Source organism: Mobula birostris, chromosome 13 (assembly GCF_030028105.1).
Source record: "Mobula birostris isolate sMobBir1 chromosome 13, sMobBir1.hap1, whole genome shotgun sequence".
NCBI lineage: Eukaryota > Metazoa > Chordata > Chondrichthyes > Myliobatiformes > Myliobatidae > Mobula > Mobula birostris.
The window spans coordinates 18,414,146-18,433,652 of NC_092382.1; the positions used below are offsets into that span (position 1 = coordinate 18,414,146).

Genomic DNA, 19,507 nt, shown 5'->3' on the forward strand with positions numbered 1-19,507 from the left:
ATCTTTTTACAGATTAAAAATGACAAGGAATTTGTCTACGGGAATCTCGAACACAACACGCCAGTTTTGCTGTCTTTGTCCAGATATTTAAGAAGTGGAGCAAGGGATTCACTCGATTCTCCTTCCTGCTCAGACTGTGTGGAGAGATTCATTTGATCATCTGACCAACTGGCATGCCCATCATATTACACAAGGGAACCCATTCACCTGCTCAGACAGTGGGAGTGGATTCACTCCGTCATCTCAACTGAAGGTACATCAGCAAGTTCACACTGAGACAAGGCCATTCACCTGTTCTATGTGTGAGACAGGATTCAGTCGGTCTTCCCACCTGGACACACAAGTCAGTTCACTTCGAACAGAGGCTGGTCATCTGCTGAATTTGTGGGGAAGGATTCACTTGGTTATTCGACCGAATGTCTCACCAGCGAGTTCACACCAGGGAGAGGCCGTTCACCTGCTCAGACTGTGGGAAGGGATTCACTCAGTCATCTAACCTGAAGGTACATCAGAGAGTTCATACTGGGGAGAGGCCGTTCACCTGCTCGGACTGTGGGAAGGGATTCACACAGTTAGCTAACCTACAAGCACATCAGCGAGTTCACACTGGGGAGAGGCCGTTCACCTGCACAGACTGTGGGAAGGGATTTGCTCGATCATCTGATCTACAGATACATCAGCGAGTTCACACTGGGGAGAGGCCGTTCACCTGCTCAGACTGTGGGAAGGGATTCACTTCGTCATCTCAACTGAAGGAACATCAGAGAGTTCACACGGGGGAGAGGCCGTTCACCTGCTCAGACTGTGGGAACGGATTCACTTCGTCATCTCAACTGACGGTGCATCAGCGAGTTCACACTGGGGAGAGGCCGTTCACCTGCTCAGACTGTGGGAAGGGATTCACTCGATCACCTGATCTGCAGATACATCAGCGAGTTCACACTGGGGAGAGGCCATTCACCTGCTCAGTCTGTAGGAAGGGATTCACTCAGTCATCTCATCTGCAGATACATCAGCGAGTTCACACAGGGCAGAGGCCGTTCACCTGCTCAGACTGTGGGAAGGGATTCACACAGTCAGCTCACCTACAAGAACACCAGTCAGTTCACACTGGGGAGTGGCCATTTACCTGCTCAGTCTGTGGGAAGGGATTCACTTGCTCATCTAAACTGAAGGTACATCAGCGAGTTCACACTGGGGAGAGGCCATTCACTTGCTCAGTCTGTGGGAAGGGATTTAATTTATCATCTCATCTGAAGGTACATCAGCGAGTTCACACTGGAGAGAGGCCGTTCACCTGCACAGACTGTGGGAAGGGATTCACTCAGTCATCCGACCTACTGAAACACCAGCGATTTCACACTGGGGAGAGGCCGTTCACCTGCTCAGTCTGTGGGAAGGGATTCACTCGATCACCTGATCTACAGAGACACCAGCAAGTTCACACTGGGGAGAGGCCGTTCACCTGCTCAGACTGTGGGAAGGGATTCACTCAGTCATCCCAACTGAAGGTGCATCGGAGAGTTCACACTGGGGAGAGGCCGTTCACCTGCTCAGACTGTGGGAAGGGATTCACTCAGGCATCTCACCTACTGAGACACCAGTCAGTTCACACTGCGTAGCGGCCATTCGCCTGCTCAGTCTGTGGGAAGGGATTCACTCGATCACCTGATCTACAGATACATCAGTGAGTTCACACTGGGGAGAGGCCATTCGCCTGCTCAGTCTGTGGGAAGGGATTCACACAGTTAGCTAACCTACAAGCACACCAGTCAGTTCACACTGGGGAGAGGCCATTCACCTGCTCGGTCTGAGAAGGAAGTCACTCAGTTGTCCAACCTGCAGAGACACCCGCAAGTTCATATAACCATATAACAATTACAGCACGGAAATAAGCCAACTTGGCCCTTCCAGTCCATGCTGAACGCTTACTCTCATTTAGTCACATCTACCTGCCTCTACCCTCCATTCCTTTCCTGTCCAAATACTGATCGAATTTTTTTTAAATGACAAAATCGAACCTGCCTCTACCACTTCAACTGGAAGCTCGTTCCACACAGCTACCATTCTCTGAGTAAAGAAGTTCCCCCTCGTGTTACCCCTCAACTTTTGCCCCTTAACTCTCAACTAATGTCCAGTTGTTTGAATCTCCCCTACTCTCAATGGAAAAAGCCTATCCACGTCAAGTCTATCTTTCCCCCTCATAATTTTAAATACCTCTATCAAGTCCCCCCTCAACCTTCTACGCTCCAAAGAATAAAGATCTAACTTGTTCAACCTTTCTCTGTCACTCAGGTGCTGAAACCCAGGGAACATTCTAGTAAATCTCCTCTGTACTCTATTTTGTTGACATCTTTCCTGTAACTCGGTGACCAGAACTGTACACAATACTCCAAATTTGGCCTTAACAATGCCTTGTACAATTTTAACATTACATCCCAACTCCTATACTCAATGCTCTGATTTACAAAGGCCAGCATACCAAAAGCTTTCTTCACCACCCTATCCACATGAGATTCCACCTTCAGAAAACTATGCACCATTTTCCTAAACATGAGGAATTCTGCAGATGCTGGAAATTCAAGCAACACACATCAAAGTTGCTGGTGAACGCAGCAGGCCAGGCAGCATCTCTAGGAAGAAGTACAGTCGACGTTTCATGGGTATGGTGAATTTCTACCACTGTTTCCTCCCCTCAGCAGCCCGAATCATGCGCCCCCTGTTCACCCTGATGTCGGGTAAGGGCAAGGACATTACCTGGGATAAAGAGGCCGCGGCCGCTTTTGTTAAAACCAGCGAAGCCTTAGTAAACGCCGCGATGCTAGTGCACCCCAGAACGGACGTTCCTACTGCCCTCACGGTGGACACATCCAACACAGCAGTTGGTGGAGTGCTGGAACAACTCATCGAGGGTCGCTGGCAACCCCTGGCATTCTTCAGCAAACACCTACGACCACCCAAACTCAAATACAGTGCTTTCAACCGGGAGCTATTGACACTATACCTGGCAATCCGGCATTTCAGATATTTCTTAGAAGGTAGGCCCTTCACTGCGTTCACAGACCACAAACCGCTTACCTTTGCGTTCACTAAGGTGTCCGACCCCTGGTCTTCCCACCAGCAGCAACATCTGTCCTACATCTCCGAATACACGATGGACATCCGGCATGTCCGGGAAAGGACAATGTCATGGCGGACACACTATCCAGACCTACCATACAGGCCCTGTCCCAGGGGGTGGACTATGCAGCGCTGGCAGAGGCACAGCAGGCAGACGCTGAGATCCCCAGTTACAGGACTGCAGTCTCCGGTTTGCAGCTCCAAGACCTCCCCGTAGGCCCAGGTGAGAGGACCCTACTATGTGACGTAGCTACCGGCCAACCCCGCCCCATCGTCCCAGCAGCCTGGCGCCGGCAGGTTTTCGAATCCATTCACAACTTAGCGCACCCCTCCATCAGGACAACTGTCCGGCTGGTCGCCAACAGGTTCGTGTAGCATCGACTGCGTAAACAGGCCAGTGAATGGGCCAAAACGTGCATGCAGTGCCAAACGGCCAAGGTGCAGTGGCACACCAAGGCTCCGCCGCAGCGTTTCGAACCCACCCGCCGGAGGTTCGACCACATTCATGTGGATATCGTGGGGCCCCTGCCAGTGTCACGAGGAGCGCAGTACCTCCTAACTATGATAGACCGGTTCACGAGATGGCCACAGGCAGTCCCGCTCACCGACACCACCTCCGAATCCTGCGCCCGAGCACCGATCGCAACCTGGGTAGCACGCTTCGGGGTACCGGCCCACATTACCTCCGACAGGGGCACCCAGTTCACCTCCAGCCTGTGGTCGGCTATGGCCAACCTTTTAGGATCACAGCTACACCACACAACTGCCTACCACCACAGTCAAATGGACTAGTGGAGCATTTCCACCGTCACCTGAAGTCGGCTCTCATGGCCCGCCTGGAAGGGCCTAACTGGGTGGACGAACTTCCCTGGGTCCTACTGGAAATCCGCACGGCGCCCAAGGAGGATCTGCACACCTCGTCGGCCGAGTTGGTGTACGGCGCACCCCTGGTCGTCCCAGGAGAGTTCATACCAGCCCCAAGGGGGCAAGAGGAAGAACCCACAGCAGTCCTGGACAGACTACGTGAGAGGCTTGGTAAGCTGGCCCCCATCCCCACTTCACAGCACGGACAGAGCCCGACCCGCGCACCCAAAGACCTGCAGAACTGTATTTTTCTTTTTGTACGACGGGGCGGACACCGGGCACCGCTACAGCGGCCCTACGAGGGGCCGTTTAAGGTGATCAGGAACAATGGCTCCACGTTCGTGCTGGACATTGGGGGGAGAGAGGAGGTTTTCACGGTGGACCGACTCAAACCGGCCCATGTGGACTTGGCGCAGCCGGTCCAGGCTCAGGCACCGCGGCGCAGGGGCAGACCTCCCAAACAGAGGCCGATCCAGACTGTGGACATTGGGGGAGGTATCGCCGGTTCTGGGGGGCGTGGTTATGTGGCGACCCACTTTCTAGCACACACAAACCGGCTCACGAAACAGCGCGCGCAGACAGAGGGCCGGCCCCAAAAAGGCCGCCAGGCCATCTTCACCAGCAGGGGGAAAATCCCGCGTGCGGAAAGGGGCTGGGAATATGCATTCCCCACAGCAATCCCGCCCAGAGAGGGCGGGAACGGGAAGGCTTTAAAGCAGGCCGCGAAGTTAAATAAATCTTTAACCGCAACCCCAACTCACCGACTCCGTGTGGTTATTTTAGCGCTATGTGTCGCACACCGCTACAGTAGTGCAAAATGGGGAAAACCTTTGACCAAATTTAGTTCAAGGCTTAAAAAAACCTGCCAAACAGAGCTTAATAGTTAACAAACACAACAAAGGCAATAAACACTTTCATCAATACAGACATTGACATTTTTTTAAGAAAATATCTTGGTCCCATTTCAATCAGTAAAACTTACAAAGATAAATAAGAGCTGAAATGACAACTTTAGAAAAGTCTATTTACACTCAGACCCACTTAGGCTACGTCCAAACTACACCGGATAATTTTGAGAACAAAGCTTTTTCTCTTCGTTTTGACCCTCCATCCACACTGAAATGGCATTTCCCTCCCCTGAAAATGGAGATTTTCGAAAACACTCTCCAGAGTGTGTAAATTTGAAAACGATTGCTTTGCGTTGAAGTGTGGACGGGGTAAACGGAGATGTTTAAAAACGCTGTCATGACAACACCACAACAACAAAGTTTTTTTTGCTGCTGCTTGGTACTGTGCAAGCACTGCCGGACGGTTGTTATAACGGGCAGTCGGTGTGAACAGCGTGAGAGGTAAATTGTGAAGTGAGCTTTATTGACCAGATCCCATAAATTGATTTGATTGAGTCTATCTTTAAAAATATTAATCTCAGAAATACTGTGCAGGTCTGGCGGCAGAAGATTCCACTCTTGTTGATCTTGGGTAGAGGACGGCTTCATGCATGTGTAGTTTACTTTATTCTCTATGTTAATAGCTTTTTCGGAGTTAAACATCTCCCTCCAACGTTCTCCACTGCTTTGCTGACCTTGTAGTTGTTTGTAACTCGCGGAAACAGCTCGACTTCATTGTCTGTCTAAATGAAGAAGTCCGTCTGCTTTTTCCAGTGGAGGTTTTCTTTGTATTCCTCGAAGACATTTTTGAAAACTTTCTTTCGCTGTTGTTGTAGGTACTCTTGTTTTTGACCAATGGAAATAGCACAACGCCACCGCGGAAACGTAAATATTATACCGTTTCCTCTTCGCTTGTTTTCTGTAGATGTGTCTGCGCATGCCCAGTAGGAGGAAATTCTCCCAAATATCCATTTTAGTGTGGACAGGGATATCTTGAAAAACGCCTGGTGTGGATGCCTGTCGTTTTTACTCAAAACCGTCGTTTTCAAAATTATCCGGTCCAGTGTGGACATAGCCTCAGATTAATACTACCTTGGACAGAAGGAGAAAGAGGAATAACACACATGAAAAAAATAAAATCACACAACACTCAGATAAGACTTCTAAGTATATATTTTCATCAAAAATGAACTGGATTCAGTGCTTCATGTGTGTATATGAAATTCTGATAAGAAACACAGACCAGGAAACCTAAATGAGAGGCTACCTCAGAAAAATGAATCATCACTATGGAAGAAAACATTAACCAGTGGAACGAGTATGACCCTCCATGGGAGACATCCCAACGATCTGAGCAGACTAGATGTTGACAAGGAAGCATCGAGCACCTGACTGAGAGTTGGAGACCTCTACCCCGAAACAGGGGGGTTCCTTGCAGAAGTACAGGACAAGGTGGTCAACAAAAAGAAAAAAAAAATCAAAAATACAAACCATACAAAGTAACAAGGCAATAAATGCAGAAAATGCCAAGAGAAACCAGACACAATCCAACACATTCCAGGATCCTGCTGCAGTTTAACTCAATCTGATTACTGACAGAGGTACGATCAAGTGGCAAATATCATTCACCAAAATCTTGCTTTAAAATACAAACTCATTAATAATCACCATAACTTCATTAAGGCACCTTTAATTCAAGCCTGATCCAGCTAAGGACAGAATCTCACAATTTATATGATAATCAATACATTATTACAGATAGGATAATCTAAAATAACCATCCAGATATAATATTACAGGATAAATAAGCAGGAACAACTCCCTCAATGTATATAACCATTCTCAACACACACGTACCTCGACCAGTGGAGCACCTCACCACAGGCATTGTTTGTGTCAGTCAGACAACTGAATTATTTTCCCTGTCAATCAGCTTCCAAACGTTGCTACTCTGTCATTGTTGCCACGCCCCGCAGCTGATTCCCTTCTAATCATCATACGTTGTTTCCCTGACCACCGTCCAGTGCCCCAAACTCTACCCTATGCAGACCCGCCTCTGGTTTCTGACCCTGCTCCACTGAACATCCAACTAATGGTTTCCCATTCTGCTTTCAGTCTTTAGAGGAGAGTGTTTTCAACAACCCTTCAGAAGCAGGGAAAATGACCCATAATGTAGAAATGAGCTCCGAATAAGGAGATTAACTCCCAATGTCATTCTTTCTCAGCCCAGAGATTTGAGGGGCAAAGAACATCTCAGACAGAACTGCAGTCAGCTCGACTTATTCAGTCTGCAGAAAATTCAAGGGAAACCTCTTCACCCACAGAGTGGTGACTGTTTGGAACCCATCCCACAGATGTGAACAACAGAGGAGGATTTAAAAGGACTGTTGTGGAACTGTATCACTGGCTGGGTCCAGCAGGCCTGAGTACACTAGTTGTGTTATAAATACTCTAAGTACCAGAAACAGAGTTTAAAATAGAACTAATTAATTTGCCACAGATGCAGAATGTTAAACTCCAGTCCCATTAAAGGTGAATATGCAGCAGAAGAAACTCCTCCCATGCCCAGTGACCAGGGTGCAGAACTGGGTGTGGTGATAATTGCAGAGTTCAGCACCGACAGTCACTCTCAAAATAGCATTCAGCAACGGTGATGGACAAATATCCAGCATGCAGCTTATTGAAACATTCTCCCCAGTGTGAATCCGGCAGTGTGTCACAAGTATAACATGCTGTAAGGTTTCACTGTTAATGTAATGGCCTCTCTGTAATGTTTCACTGCTGAGGTAATGGTTTCTCTGTAGCAGCAGTGTTTAGGTTACAACTAGAGATAACAGGGTTTTGGAGTGCGGGACGATCTGGTGTCAGAAATGTTCTTCCTTGTGAGTCTGGAAGAGATATTTTCATGTTCTTTTGCCGGGGAGAGATGAGAAGATGCAAATGGAGTGGGCCCTTTTTCTTTTTTTTTGTTTTCTTTACTAACCCTATAGTCAAAGTAAAAATTATAAAGCTCAATCATTTAATCACATATTCTGTACTGCTTGTTATTTCGGGGTACGGATTTGTAACAGGGGACACATCGTGCAGCATCCACCCAAATGAGATTTCTTAAGTTTGGCCGGGCCAGGAGCTATCATCCCCTACATTAAACTGCCAGCCGAAGTGAGAGTTCCATAAGGTTAGATGACTGAGTGAATCGCTTCCCACATTCACAGAGGGTGAACGGGTTTCCCCAGTGTGAACTCAATGATGCAAACCTGGTTGATGTGGCTGAGAGATTCTCTTCCCAAAGTCCAAGCAGGAGATCGGCCTCTACCCAGTGTGAACTTGCTGGTGTCTCTGCAGTTGAGATGACCAAGTGAATCCCTTCCCACACCCTAAGCAAGTGAACGGCCTCTACCTAGTGTGAACTTGCTGGTGTCTCTGTAGGTGGGATGACTGAGTGAATCCTTTCCCACACACTGAGCAGGTGAACGGTCTTTCCCCAGTGTGAACTCGCTGATGTCTCTGTAGCTCTGATGACTGAGTGAATCCTTTCCCACAGTCTGAGCAGGTGAACGGCCGCTCCCCTGTGTGAAATGACTGATGTGTTTGTAGGTGGGATGAGCGAGTGAATCCTTTCCCACACTCTGAGCAGGTGAACGGCCTCTCCCCAGTGTGAACTCGCTGATGTACCTTCAGTTCAGATGACTGAGTGAATCCCTTCCCACAGTCTGAGCAGGTGAATGGCCACTGTCCAGTGTGAACGAACTGGTGTCTCAGTAACTGATTTGACAAAGTGAATCCCTTCCCACAGACTGAGCAGGTAAATGGCCTCTTCCTGGTGTGAACTTCCCGGTGGGTCATCAGGGTGGATAACTGAGTGAATCCCTTCCCGCAGTCTGAGCAGGTGAACGGCCTCTCTCCAGTGTGAACTGACCAGTGTGCTTGTAGGTGGCCTAACTGAGTGAATCCTTTCCCACATTCTGAACAGGTGAACGGCCTCTCTCCAGTGTGAACTCGCTGATGTACCTTCACTGTAGATGATGAAGTGAATCCCTTCCCACACACTGAGCAGGTGAACGGCCTGTCCCCAGTGTGAACTCGCTGATGTACTTTCAGATGTGATGACTGAGTGAATCCCTTCCCACAGTCTGAGCAGGTGAACGGCCTCTCTCCAGTATGAACTCTCTGATGTATGTTCAGTTCAGATGACCGAGTGAATCCCTTCCCACAGTCTGAGCAGGTGAACGGCCATTCCGCAGTGTGAACTCGCTGATGTACGATCAGATGAGATGACTGAGTGAATCCCTTCCCACAGTCTGAGCAGGTAAACGGCCTCTCCCCAGTGTGAACTCGCTGATGTACCATCAGATGAGATGGCTGAGTGAATCCCTTCCCACAGTCCAAGCAGGTGAACGGCCATTCCCCGGTGTGAACTGGCTGGTGAGCCATTAGGTCAGATGACCGAGTGATTCCTTCCCCACAAATTCAGCAGAAGGCCAGCCTCTGCGCAGTGTGAACTGACTGGTGTGTCCACAGGTGAAAGGCCTTGCCCGATGTGAACTTGCTGATGTACCTTCAGTTGAGATGACAGAGTGATTCCATTCCCACTGTCTGAGCAGATGAATGGGATCCCCCTGTGTAAAATGATGTGCGTGCCAGTCCGTCAGATGATCGAGTGAATCCCTCCTCACAGTCTGAGCAGGAAGGATGATCGAGTGAATCCCTTGCTCCTCTTCTTAAATATCTGGACAGAGACAGCAAAACTGGCGTGTTGTGTTTGAGATTCCCATAGGCAAACTCCTTGTCATTCTTAACCTGTAAAAATATTTACGAAATCTATCAATGGGTGTAGGACAATATTTCAGATGAGATCCCTTGAGTTGTCAACGTGTGATCTGGCATCACACTATTACAGTGAGGTTCAACCCAAGTTGGAGAGAGAAATCATCTAACTGGGCACAGTGCTGGTATCTGGAGTGACCATCAAATTCTCCGATGCTCTTCCTGTCTCTATAAGAATGGAGCATTTCTGCCATCTCCAATCTGTGACCTGGCTCAGTTTGACTCTCTCCATTGGTATTATTCCCTGTTCCCACTGAGCTGCATGGGTTCCTGTCCCCACAGTAACTGAAACACTCTCACACAAATAGCCGGCAGTGCATTCCATGCACCCGCCACTCTCTGTATAAAAAACTTACCCCTGTCATCCCCTCAGTATCTATTTCAAAGCACCTTAAAACTATGCCCCTCGTTTTAGCCATTTCAGCCCTGGGAATAAACCTCTGGCTATCCACACGATCAATGCCCTCATCATCTTATACACCAAAAAAAGGCTCTAAACATAAACAAGGAAATTATACATTGCTTTGAGGATTTGTTAGAAATATACAAAATTATGAGGGTATAGATAGGGTAAATGCGAGCAGCTTTTTCCACTGAGGTTGCGTGGGATGGCCAGAGGTCATGGGTAAGTGGAGAAGGTGAAAATTTAACAGGAACATTTGGAAAATCTCTTTACTGAAATGGTCGTGAGAGTGTGGAATGAGATGCCAGCACAAGTGGTGAATATGAGCTCAGTTTCACCATTTAAAAGAAGTTTGGATGGGAGCCTGGATGGTAGGGGTCTGGAGGGCGATGGTCCCAGTGCAGGTAGACAGCTTAAATGTTTTTTCAGCATTGACTAGATGGGCCAAATAGCCTGTTTCTGCACTGAACTTCCTCATGTTTCTATGACAGAGAAGCTGGACAAACTTGTCTGGAAGGGAAAAGGTGGGAGTGACAACGGAGCAGCAATGGCTGGAGTTTCTGGGAGCAATTCAGGAGCCGAGTGATCAACACATCCTGAAGAAGTGGAAGCATTGGAAAGGCAGGAGGATACAACCATGGCTGAAATGAGAAGCCAAGGCCAACATAAAAGCCAAAGAGAGGGCAAACAAAAGAGCAAAAACTATTGGGAAGCTTTTAGAAATGAACAGAAGACGACTAAAAGTCAGATGAGCTCAGGGGTGGAATTATAATATTGTAGTCATTAATGAGTCTTGGTAGCACCCAACATTCTGAGGCATTTTGGGGAACAAAATATCCGGGGCCTCAATGTCTCTTGAAAACCAAGGTTCCCTGCACCAGTTACCTTTCAACTTTTATTTTGTCAGGCATATACAAAGTAGACACCCTCAAAATTTCACTTATGAAGGCCTCCCACTTGCCAAGTACTCCTTTGCCAGAGAACAGCCTGTCCCAAACCACACTTGTCAGATCCTCTCTGATACCATCAAAATTGACCTTTCTCCAATTTGGAATCTCAACCTGTGGTCCAGACCTCCCTTTTGCCATATTTACTTTGAATCTCATGGCATTATGATCACTAATTTCTGTCACCAGCCCTGGATCATTTCCTAACAGTTTATTGCACACTTCTACATCAGGAATTCTACATACTGATTAAGGACATATTTGACAAACTCTACCCCATCTAGTCCTTTTACAGTATGGGAGTCCCAATCAATATATGGAAAATTAAAATCACTCACTGAATCAACCTTTGTTTCTTGGCATGGTCTGTGATCTCTCTACAAATTTGTTCCTCTAAATCCCTCAGACTGTCAGGTGCAAACAAGTCCCAATAATGGCTACAATATCATAATTCCCTGTCCTGAGCTCATCTGGCTTTCCTACGATGCTTCTTGCATTGTGATATACACAGCTCAGCACATTCATCTCACCATTCACAACCATTTGATTGCTGACCCTATCTGAGGTCTGAACAACATCTGACTGGTGTCAAGAAAACAAACTCTCCCTCGTTGTCACAAAAACAAAGGAGCAGATTGTGGACGGCAGGAGGAATGGAGACAGGCTAACCCCTATTGACATCAATGGATCTGGGGTTGAGAGGGTGAACAGCTTTAAGTTCCTCAGCATAAACATCACCGAGGATCTCACATGGTCTGTACATACCGGCTGTGTTGTGAAAACAGCACACCAGCACCTCTTTCACCTCAGACGGTTGAAGAAGTTTGGGATGGGACCGCAAATCCTAAGAACTTTCTACAGGGAGCATCCTGACTGGCTGCATCACTGCCTGGTATGGGAACTGTACTTCCCTTAATCACAGGAACCTGCAGAGAGTTGTGTGGACAGCCCAGCACATCTGTAGATGTGAACTTCCCACTATTCAGGACACTTACAGAGACAGGTATGTAAAAAGGGCCCAAAGGATATTGGGGAGCCAATTCATCACAACCACAAACTGTTCCTGCTGCTACCATCCAGGAAACGGTACCACAGCAAAAGAACCAACAGGCTCCGGGACATCATCTTCCACCAGGCCATCAGACTGATTAATTCATGCTGATACAATTGCATTTCTATGTTATATTGACTGTCCTATGTACAAACTATTTATTATAAATGACTATAAATTACACATTGCACATTTAGATGGAGACGTAACGTAAAGATTTCTACTCCTCATGTATATGAAGGATGTATGTAATAAAGTCAATTCACCCTCCCCACTATCTGTTCTGTCATTCTGGCTCCCATTCCCCCTACAACTTATTTTAACCACATCACCCTCTCCCCACACTAGCACTAGTGAGCCTTACCACTGGGATATTAGTCCCCTCTTGTTGTGTTCCCCTAACTAACGAATCCCCTATCACCCCTTTGATTTTCCTCTGCCAGGTAATCCCCCTCAAGTTTCTAAAGTGGTCCACCCATTGTTGTGTGGGATGGACACAAGCGTACTCTGCGATGGCTATTTAACCTCATTCCCCTTCCTGACTCTCACCCAGTCTCCTGTGTCCTGCACCTTGGGTGTAACTCACCTCTCTTCATGTCATATCTATCTCCTGGATGATCCGGAATTCATCCATTTCAAGTTCCAACTCCGTAAAGTGCAGGGTTACAAGCTGCAGCTGGATGCACATCTTGTAGGTGAGGGCATCAGGGACACTGGAGGTCTCCCCACCTTCCCACCAATGTCCCCTCTAATTTGTAATGACCAGTGTGCACATAAAGCTTGTACTGTACATTTTTTTACCCAGTGACAACATCTGCACCGTGAATTTTCTATAGAGAGGTATTTATTTCAACAACTGGCAAATCACTGTCAGTAAGAACTTTGATCTCCTCTGGCTTTGATTGAGTTCTGCACTCTCACACAACCAATGTAGCAGGCCTGTAACGGGTAATGAAGGATTTCTCACCACAGGTTTTGCACATTGTCCATATGTGGTTTGCTTGCTAAATTACGCTTTAAAAACTCAGATTTCCAAATATCACTCCACTTCTTCCCACTTGTAAATTCTCCAGCAACTTTTGCATCACCACAATACACACAGGTAACACCAGTTTCTGTATTGTACATAAATATTTCCCCTGAACCCTCCCCCAGGTGACTGACGGTGGTGAACTCAGTGATGGCAATGCCAATGAATATGGAGGGAAGGGCAGTAGTCTGTCTCATTGGAGTCTGGCACATTTGTGATGTGAAAGCTACTTGTTGCCCAGGACAAAGGTGTTGGATTTCATTATGTACTCAGAGAGAATGGGTCAAAACATGTCCCTGTTATTTGGAACCTGATCTTTTGATCGCTTTTTTTGGTATTTCTCAAGACTCTGACAAGCATTTGATCCCGGCTAAATGACAAACATTGTCTTTTGTCTCTCTTTTAGCTGGACGTGCAGTACTCCTTAAGTGGAGAGATGTAGTTCCCCCTACGCATGTTCGATGGCTCAGGGATAGAATGTCTTGTTTAGATCTTGAAAAGATTTACTATTCACTTTTAAATTAGGATATAAAGTTCCATGAGGTGTGGGGACCATTTTTTAAAATATTTTCATAACTCTCACCTAGATTGACAGGTGTATTTTTTTTTCTTCCCTTGATAGTCAGAGCCTGCATTTCCAGCGTTCTTTGTTTAGTTAGCAGGCTGCTTTTTTTTTTATCATTCATTTCTCTCTTTACTACAATATATAGTTCTGGGGTGATAGAAGTTTATCTCAAATGTCCTTTTAAATATTTATACTTATAATGGTTGGCTTGGAGTTGGATCGTGGGTGGGTTGGGAGCTTTCCTTTCTAACTTTTCATTTTTAATATGGGTGACCTGCTCATTTGTTAAGATATGTATTATTGCTATTTTTGTCTGTATTGCAATGATCCTTCTATTTACACTATTGATTTTTTTTCTTCTACGCTGTAGCTTGTAGAAAATAATAAAATAAAAAAAAAAAAAAAAATGACCTCACGGGTAGAAAGTTCAGAACAAGAGGGGTGGAACAAGCAACAGACACAAAATGCTGGGGGAACTCAGCAGGCCAGGCAGCATCTATGGAAAAGAGTACTAATGCTGAGTTCCTCCAGCAATTTGTGTGTGTTGCTCGGATTTCCAGCATCTGCAGATTTTCTCTGGTTTGTGACTGGAGGCAGAACAAAGGTGATTTTCACAACAGCTGATGTAAAAGATTTTGTTCCCTTTCTCCGAGTTCCCGATCCTTGCATTTAGACAGCTGGAGCTCAGCTCTGTCTGAGAGACCCATCGGTTCCCATTCCCTCATCAGCCGGAAGCTCCCCGGGGCCCGTGTACGGATGGTGGGGCTGAGAGAGAGGGAAGAGAGCAGGACTGTCCCGGGATTACAGGTCACGGAGTCCGGAGTCACAACATCGCCCCGAGATACCCGCTTACCTGCAGCCGCGCCCTCAGCCGTGATCCCGAGGCCTAATATATACTGCGCGCATGCGTGATATTCACCGACGTTATCAACCTTGACGCCTGCGCATTTGATCAATGCTTCAGCGCCGGCGAAAGTTTTATCGCAGGGCTTTATGGGTAATCACGGTGCCATTAACAGTTTCTGCAAGCACCGGTTCCATGTCCATACCTCACTTTTTTTTTGTGTATATAGAATACTCAGCAACTGTTTTAACGCAGAAAGCGGCTCCCATAAACAATATACTCAATATCAACGTGTATCTAATGCCAAAGTACAATCCTTTACAAATGCAGATATAAAATAGAAGAGATTCTGCTGTTGCTGGTAATACAGAGACGCACACACACAAAATGCTGGAGGAACTCTGCAGTTCAGGCAGCAACTAAGGAGAGGAGTACATATTCTAGGCGTGCTGAAGGGACTCGGCCGGAACGTTGTCTATTTATTCCCTTTCACATTTGCTGCCTGATCTGCTGAATTCTTCCAGTATTTTTCAGAAAATAACTAGATTTTTTTTCAATCAACCAGTCCGCAAATGTTTCTGATCTTTCATTTGTAGCCACATCATGATGGTCTGATTCCTCCTCTTCCTTGTAAACTCCAGACCCCATCTCTTTCTGGAGCCCCAAAGCCTTGATTCGTGCTGGCGACTCTGGCTTCTGACCCTGCTCTATCGAAGACTCACTCGCTAGTCTGCTGTCAGACTGTGGAGGTGCATTGCAACAACCCAGCTGTCTGAAGGACAGTCCTTTGAAATGAGTGAAAATGTCCCAAAACGTTCAAAAGAGCAGGGAAGAAGGAGTTTAACCTCCTTAGTCCAGAGCCCTGGGGAATGTCAAAACCACAGGGAACTCATCGTCTTATTCAGTCTGGAGAAAACAATGCAGAGAATTCATACAGGTGTATAAAATGTTGAGAGGCATTGGTCGTGGAATAGCCAGAGGCTTGTTCCCAGGACTGAAATGGCTAACACTTGGGGCATAGTGTTAAGGTGTTTGGAAGTAGTTGCAAGACAGAAGTCAGAGGGAATGCTTTTCCATAAAGTGCGGTGGGTGTACGAAATGCACTGCCGGTGACGATGGTGGAGGCGGATGCAATTGAGTCTTTTATGAGCTTAGAAAAATAGAGGGCTATCTGTGAGGGTAATTCGAGGCGGTTTCCAGAGTAGGTTACATGGTCGGCACAACACTGTGGGCCGAACAGCCTGTAATGTGCTGCAGATTTCTATGTGCTATGAAATTCAAGGGAAATCTCTTTTCCCAGGGAGTGGTGATTAGTTGCAACTTGTCAGCACAGGGAGGGTGAGAGAGGAACGGCAGGGATAGATTTTAAAATACTGATGTGGAACAGAAACATGGGCAGGGTCCAGATGGGCCGAGCGGCCTCTCTAGTATAAACTGTGAGTTTGGTAGAGAGAGTAAGTACTTCTGACAGGGGATTTGATACAGAACTGATTTATCTTTCACAGATCCATGATGTTAATACCAATCTAGTTTAAGGTTAGCATCAGCAGAACAGACTCCTCCAATGCTCTGTGACCAGGGTTCAGTCCTGGGTGCGATGAGCAGCCGCAAGAACTGCAGAATAACTGGCAGTAACAATCCCTCATGAACCTACAGCTGCGTTCAGTCACCGTGATTGTTAAACATTTAACACGGAGCTAATTTGACCTTCCTCCCTGATGTGAAGTTGCTGGTGTTGCAGCTGCTGGGATGATTGAGTAAAACTCTTTGCTCACTCCGTACAGAAATGTGGCCTTTATTTATTGTGAACTCACCGGAGCATTACAAGGTGGGTTAACTGAATGAGTCTCTTCGCACACACGGAGCAGGTGAGCGGCCGCTTCCCAGGGCGAAGCTGTTGGTGTATCTGGGATGTCCGACTGAATCCCTTCCAAAATGAGAGCCAGTGAATGACATCACACTGCATAACGTCATGGCAATGTATCCAATCAGATCACGGACACGGAGACGTGACCGGGCTCTCCTTGCAGCGAGTGGGGCGCCGTCTTCTCCAGCATCTCCGTCTCCACATTCAAGCGCTGGTGAACTGACAGAAACAGCGGGACTAACGTGCTGTTGTGTTTGAGTTTCCCATACACAAATCCTTTGACTTTTCTACACTGTTAAAAGTTTACAAAGCACGTCAGTGGGTGGACAGCATTTCAACTCAGATAATTTTAGTCTCCATGGTGTCTTCTGATTAAAAACACTGTCACAGCTCAAAACAATTTGGAGGAACAAGACTTCATCTTCTAACTGGACACAGTTCTGGCATCAGGCACAATATCAAACTCTCTGCTTCCCTCTCTGTATCAAAATGGATCATTCCTCCCCTTCATCAGTCTGCGACTTGGCTCAGTTTGTCTGTCTCCTTCGCATTCTCGGCATCCGCCACACACCTACTAATATCACATTTTATTTACACGGCTGCGACTGGAGACATATTGATTACTATGTCCCTCCTGGCATTTGACGGAGGTAAACTCAGAGACAGCAATTGTATTGACCTCAGGAGTAGGTTATTAGGCTTTCTCTTTGGAGATCGATGAACTGCCGCTACTGTGTGGCTGGATGAGGGAGTCGTTTTCAGACTGGGAGGAGGTAGCGTTTGGAGTACCCCAGAGATCTCCAATTTAGAATATCAAGCCGCAGAGCAAGCCTATGGTTTGTATATAACCAATAACAGAGGCGGACCAGCCGAGAGGCCGTCTCCCGCTTCGGCGCCGATCTTTCCTCAGAGCCAAACAAATCCCGAAGTAAATGTCCGCTTTCTGATTTATTTCCATTTCCCTCCGAGGGAAGTTGGGGCGTTTGTGAAGCGTCTCCTGCGGCCGGAGTCTGATGTGTCGCTGAGAGGTAGGAGGAGACCGCTCGGCCCGTCGGTTTGATGCCGGTTCCCCGGGGAGGGAGAGGGGGATTTTATTGAAAGAATGAAGATGGTCAGAGAGGGGGCGGACAGGATGTTTGTCCCGGTGGGGACAGGAGGGGCTCATCTGTGGAAATGTCTGAGCCCATGTTGGTGGCCAGCAGAGGGATTCACCACATTGGGGGGCAAACACCGGCAGACTGTTGCCCTGCAAGCGGGGCCAATGGTCCGGGCAAAGTGACAATTATTTGTGTTTTGTTGAGACTATACCTGGAATATGGTGTAAAATCCCACTCCCCTCGCTAACACGGGTCATACAGACGAAAGAACAAACTGCCGGAGGAACTCAGTGGGTCGGGCAGCATCTGTGGAGGGAAATGGACCGTCAACATTTCGGACCGAGGCCCTCCCTCTGGACTGAGAGTGGACGGGAAATAGTCAGAGAAAAGAGGTGAGGGGTGGGGATGGGGCAAGAACTGGGGAGTGAGAGGTGGATCCAGGTGAGGGGGGAGGTGGGAAGGTGGAAATAGTGACGGGGGTGGGAGGTGAGTGGTTGGGGCAACACGGGGCTGCAGAAGATGGAAATTAATTCCATAGAGGATTAACAAAGAGGTTAGAGAGTATTTATTATAGAGAGTGCAATGAAGATTCACCAGACTGATCCCTGGAGTGGTGGGGTCATCATATGAAGAAAGATCAAATGCGATAACCCTTTCATTTAGAGAATCGAGGACTGAGAGGTGAACACATTGAAATGCACATTATTACCGGTTGAACCAGGGATCCCAGTCTCTGAAAAAAGGGGGTGGACTGTCCGGGAAATGTCTCCATTCTGAGGGTGGTGAATGTCTGTAAATCCCCATCACAGAGGGGGTTAAAATCTATTGCTATGAATTAGGTTCTATTGCTGCCGCAGAGACAACAAATTACATGACACCTGCCGGTGCTATTAAACCTGATTCTGATAATTGGTCTGGGAGACCCATCACCGGTCACCTGATCCCAGTTACCGCAGATCGTAATACGAGATCGAAGCCTTTTCTATTTATTTGTGTTCCTCAGTTGAGTCAAGTTTCCCTCTGTGGTTCCAAAGCAGAAGCTCAGTCTGTCTAATATTTCCACACAATTAAAATGGAGAATTTGTTTATTCTTATCACGTACTGAGCTACAGTGAAAATCTTGCCCGACCTACCATCCACACAGATCAATACATTGCAACAGTACATTGAGCTGATATACGACAAAACAATAACTGTAACAAAGCATTATGGCTGCAGAGAAAGTGCAGTGCAGATGGACATATGGGGCAGGGTCACGTCCAGTTACATTATGAGTTCGAGTCCATTTTATTGGACTGGAGACCATTCATTTGGCTTACAACCGCAGACAGGAAGCTGTCCATGAGCCTGGTGGTACGCACTTTAAGGATTTTGTATCTCTTCCCCGGTGGGGGATTGGGTGTTTCTCTGTCCCTGTACCTTCTCATACTTGTGCACTTGGGAATACATTTAATAGGACCTGAGAAAACTCAGTGAGATTTGATTAGTGATGATCATCTTGGCAGCTCGGTAGGTCGAATGTAGAGGGACAGTACACTGTTGAATGAAAGTCCCTGAACAGTGTCGATGAGCAGAGGGATTTGGATCCAAGTTCACAGCTCCCTGAAAGAGACTGCACAGATTGATCGGGTGGTTGAGAGAGCTGTAACGAGAGGCTGGACAAACTTGTGTTGTTTTCTCCAGAGCGGCGCAGGCTGGGGTGAGACTGGATGGACATTTATAAGATTACGAGAGGAATAGATAGAGCGGACAGATGACATATTTTTCCTGGGGGTTGAAATGTCTAATACATTTAGAGTGAGAGGAGATGTGAGGGGCAAGTGTTACGAGATCAGAGGTTTCATTTTGCTGTGGGTGTTACTTTAAGAGAGGCTGCAGGAGGCGGGAGTATGACGTCAGTACACTGCTGGAGCTGTCAGTCTCATAGAGAGGGAGAGAGGAGACAGAGAAAGAGAGGACGAGGGAGGGGGAGAGAGAGAGAGAGAGACACACACACACACACACA

The 19,507-nt window shown here is 47.1% G+C and overlaps 2 protein-coding genes across 2 annotated transcripts in view; one reads left to right on the forward strand and one right to left on the reverse strand.

The window, feature by feature from the left end:
• Window positions 1-6,851, forward strand: part of LOC140207831 (uncharacterized) — a 139,248-nt gene extending 132,397 nt beyond the window's left edge. Inside the window, exons 10-12 of the mRNA XM_072276390.1 lie at window positions 381-851; window positions 1,101-1,383; window positions 6,805-6,851. Coding sequence (XP_072132491.1) covers window positions 381-851; window positions 1,101-1,383; window positions 6,805-6,851 — 801 coding nt within the window. The remainder of the gene's footprint in view (window positions 1-380; window positions 852-1,100; window positions 1,384-6,804) is intronic.
• LOC140208478 (uncharacterized) lies at window positions 4,947-14,581 on the reverse strand. Its single transcript, XM_072277165.1, has 2 exons — window positions 14,548-14,581; window positions 4,947-9,671 (listed from the first exon to the last, which is right to left on the reverse strand). Exon 2 carries the CDS (start codon window positions 9,303-9,305, stop codon window positions 8,268-8,270), a length of 1,038 nt encoding a protein of 345 aa, XP_072133266.1. The 5' UTR covers window positions 9,306-9,671; window positions 14,548-14,581; the 3' UTR covers window positions 4,947-8,267.
• Between the last annotated feature and the right edge of the window lie 4,926 nt (window positions 14,582-19,507).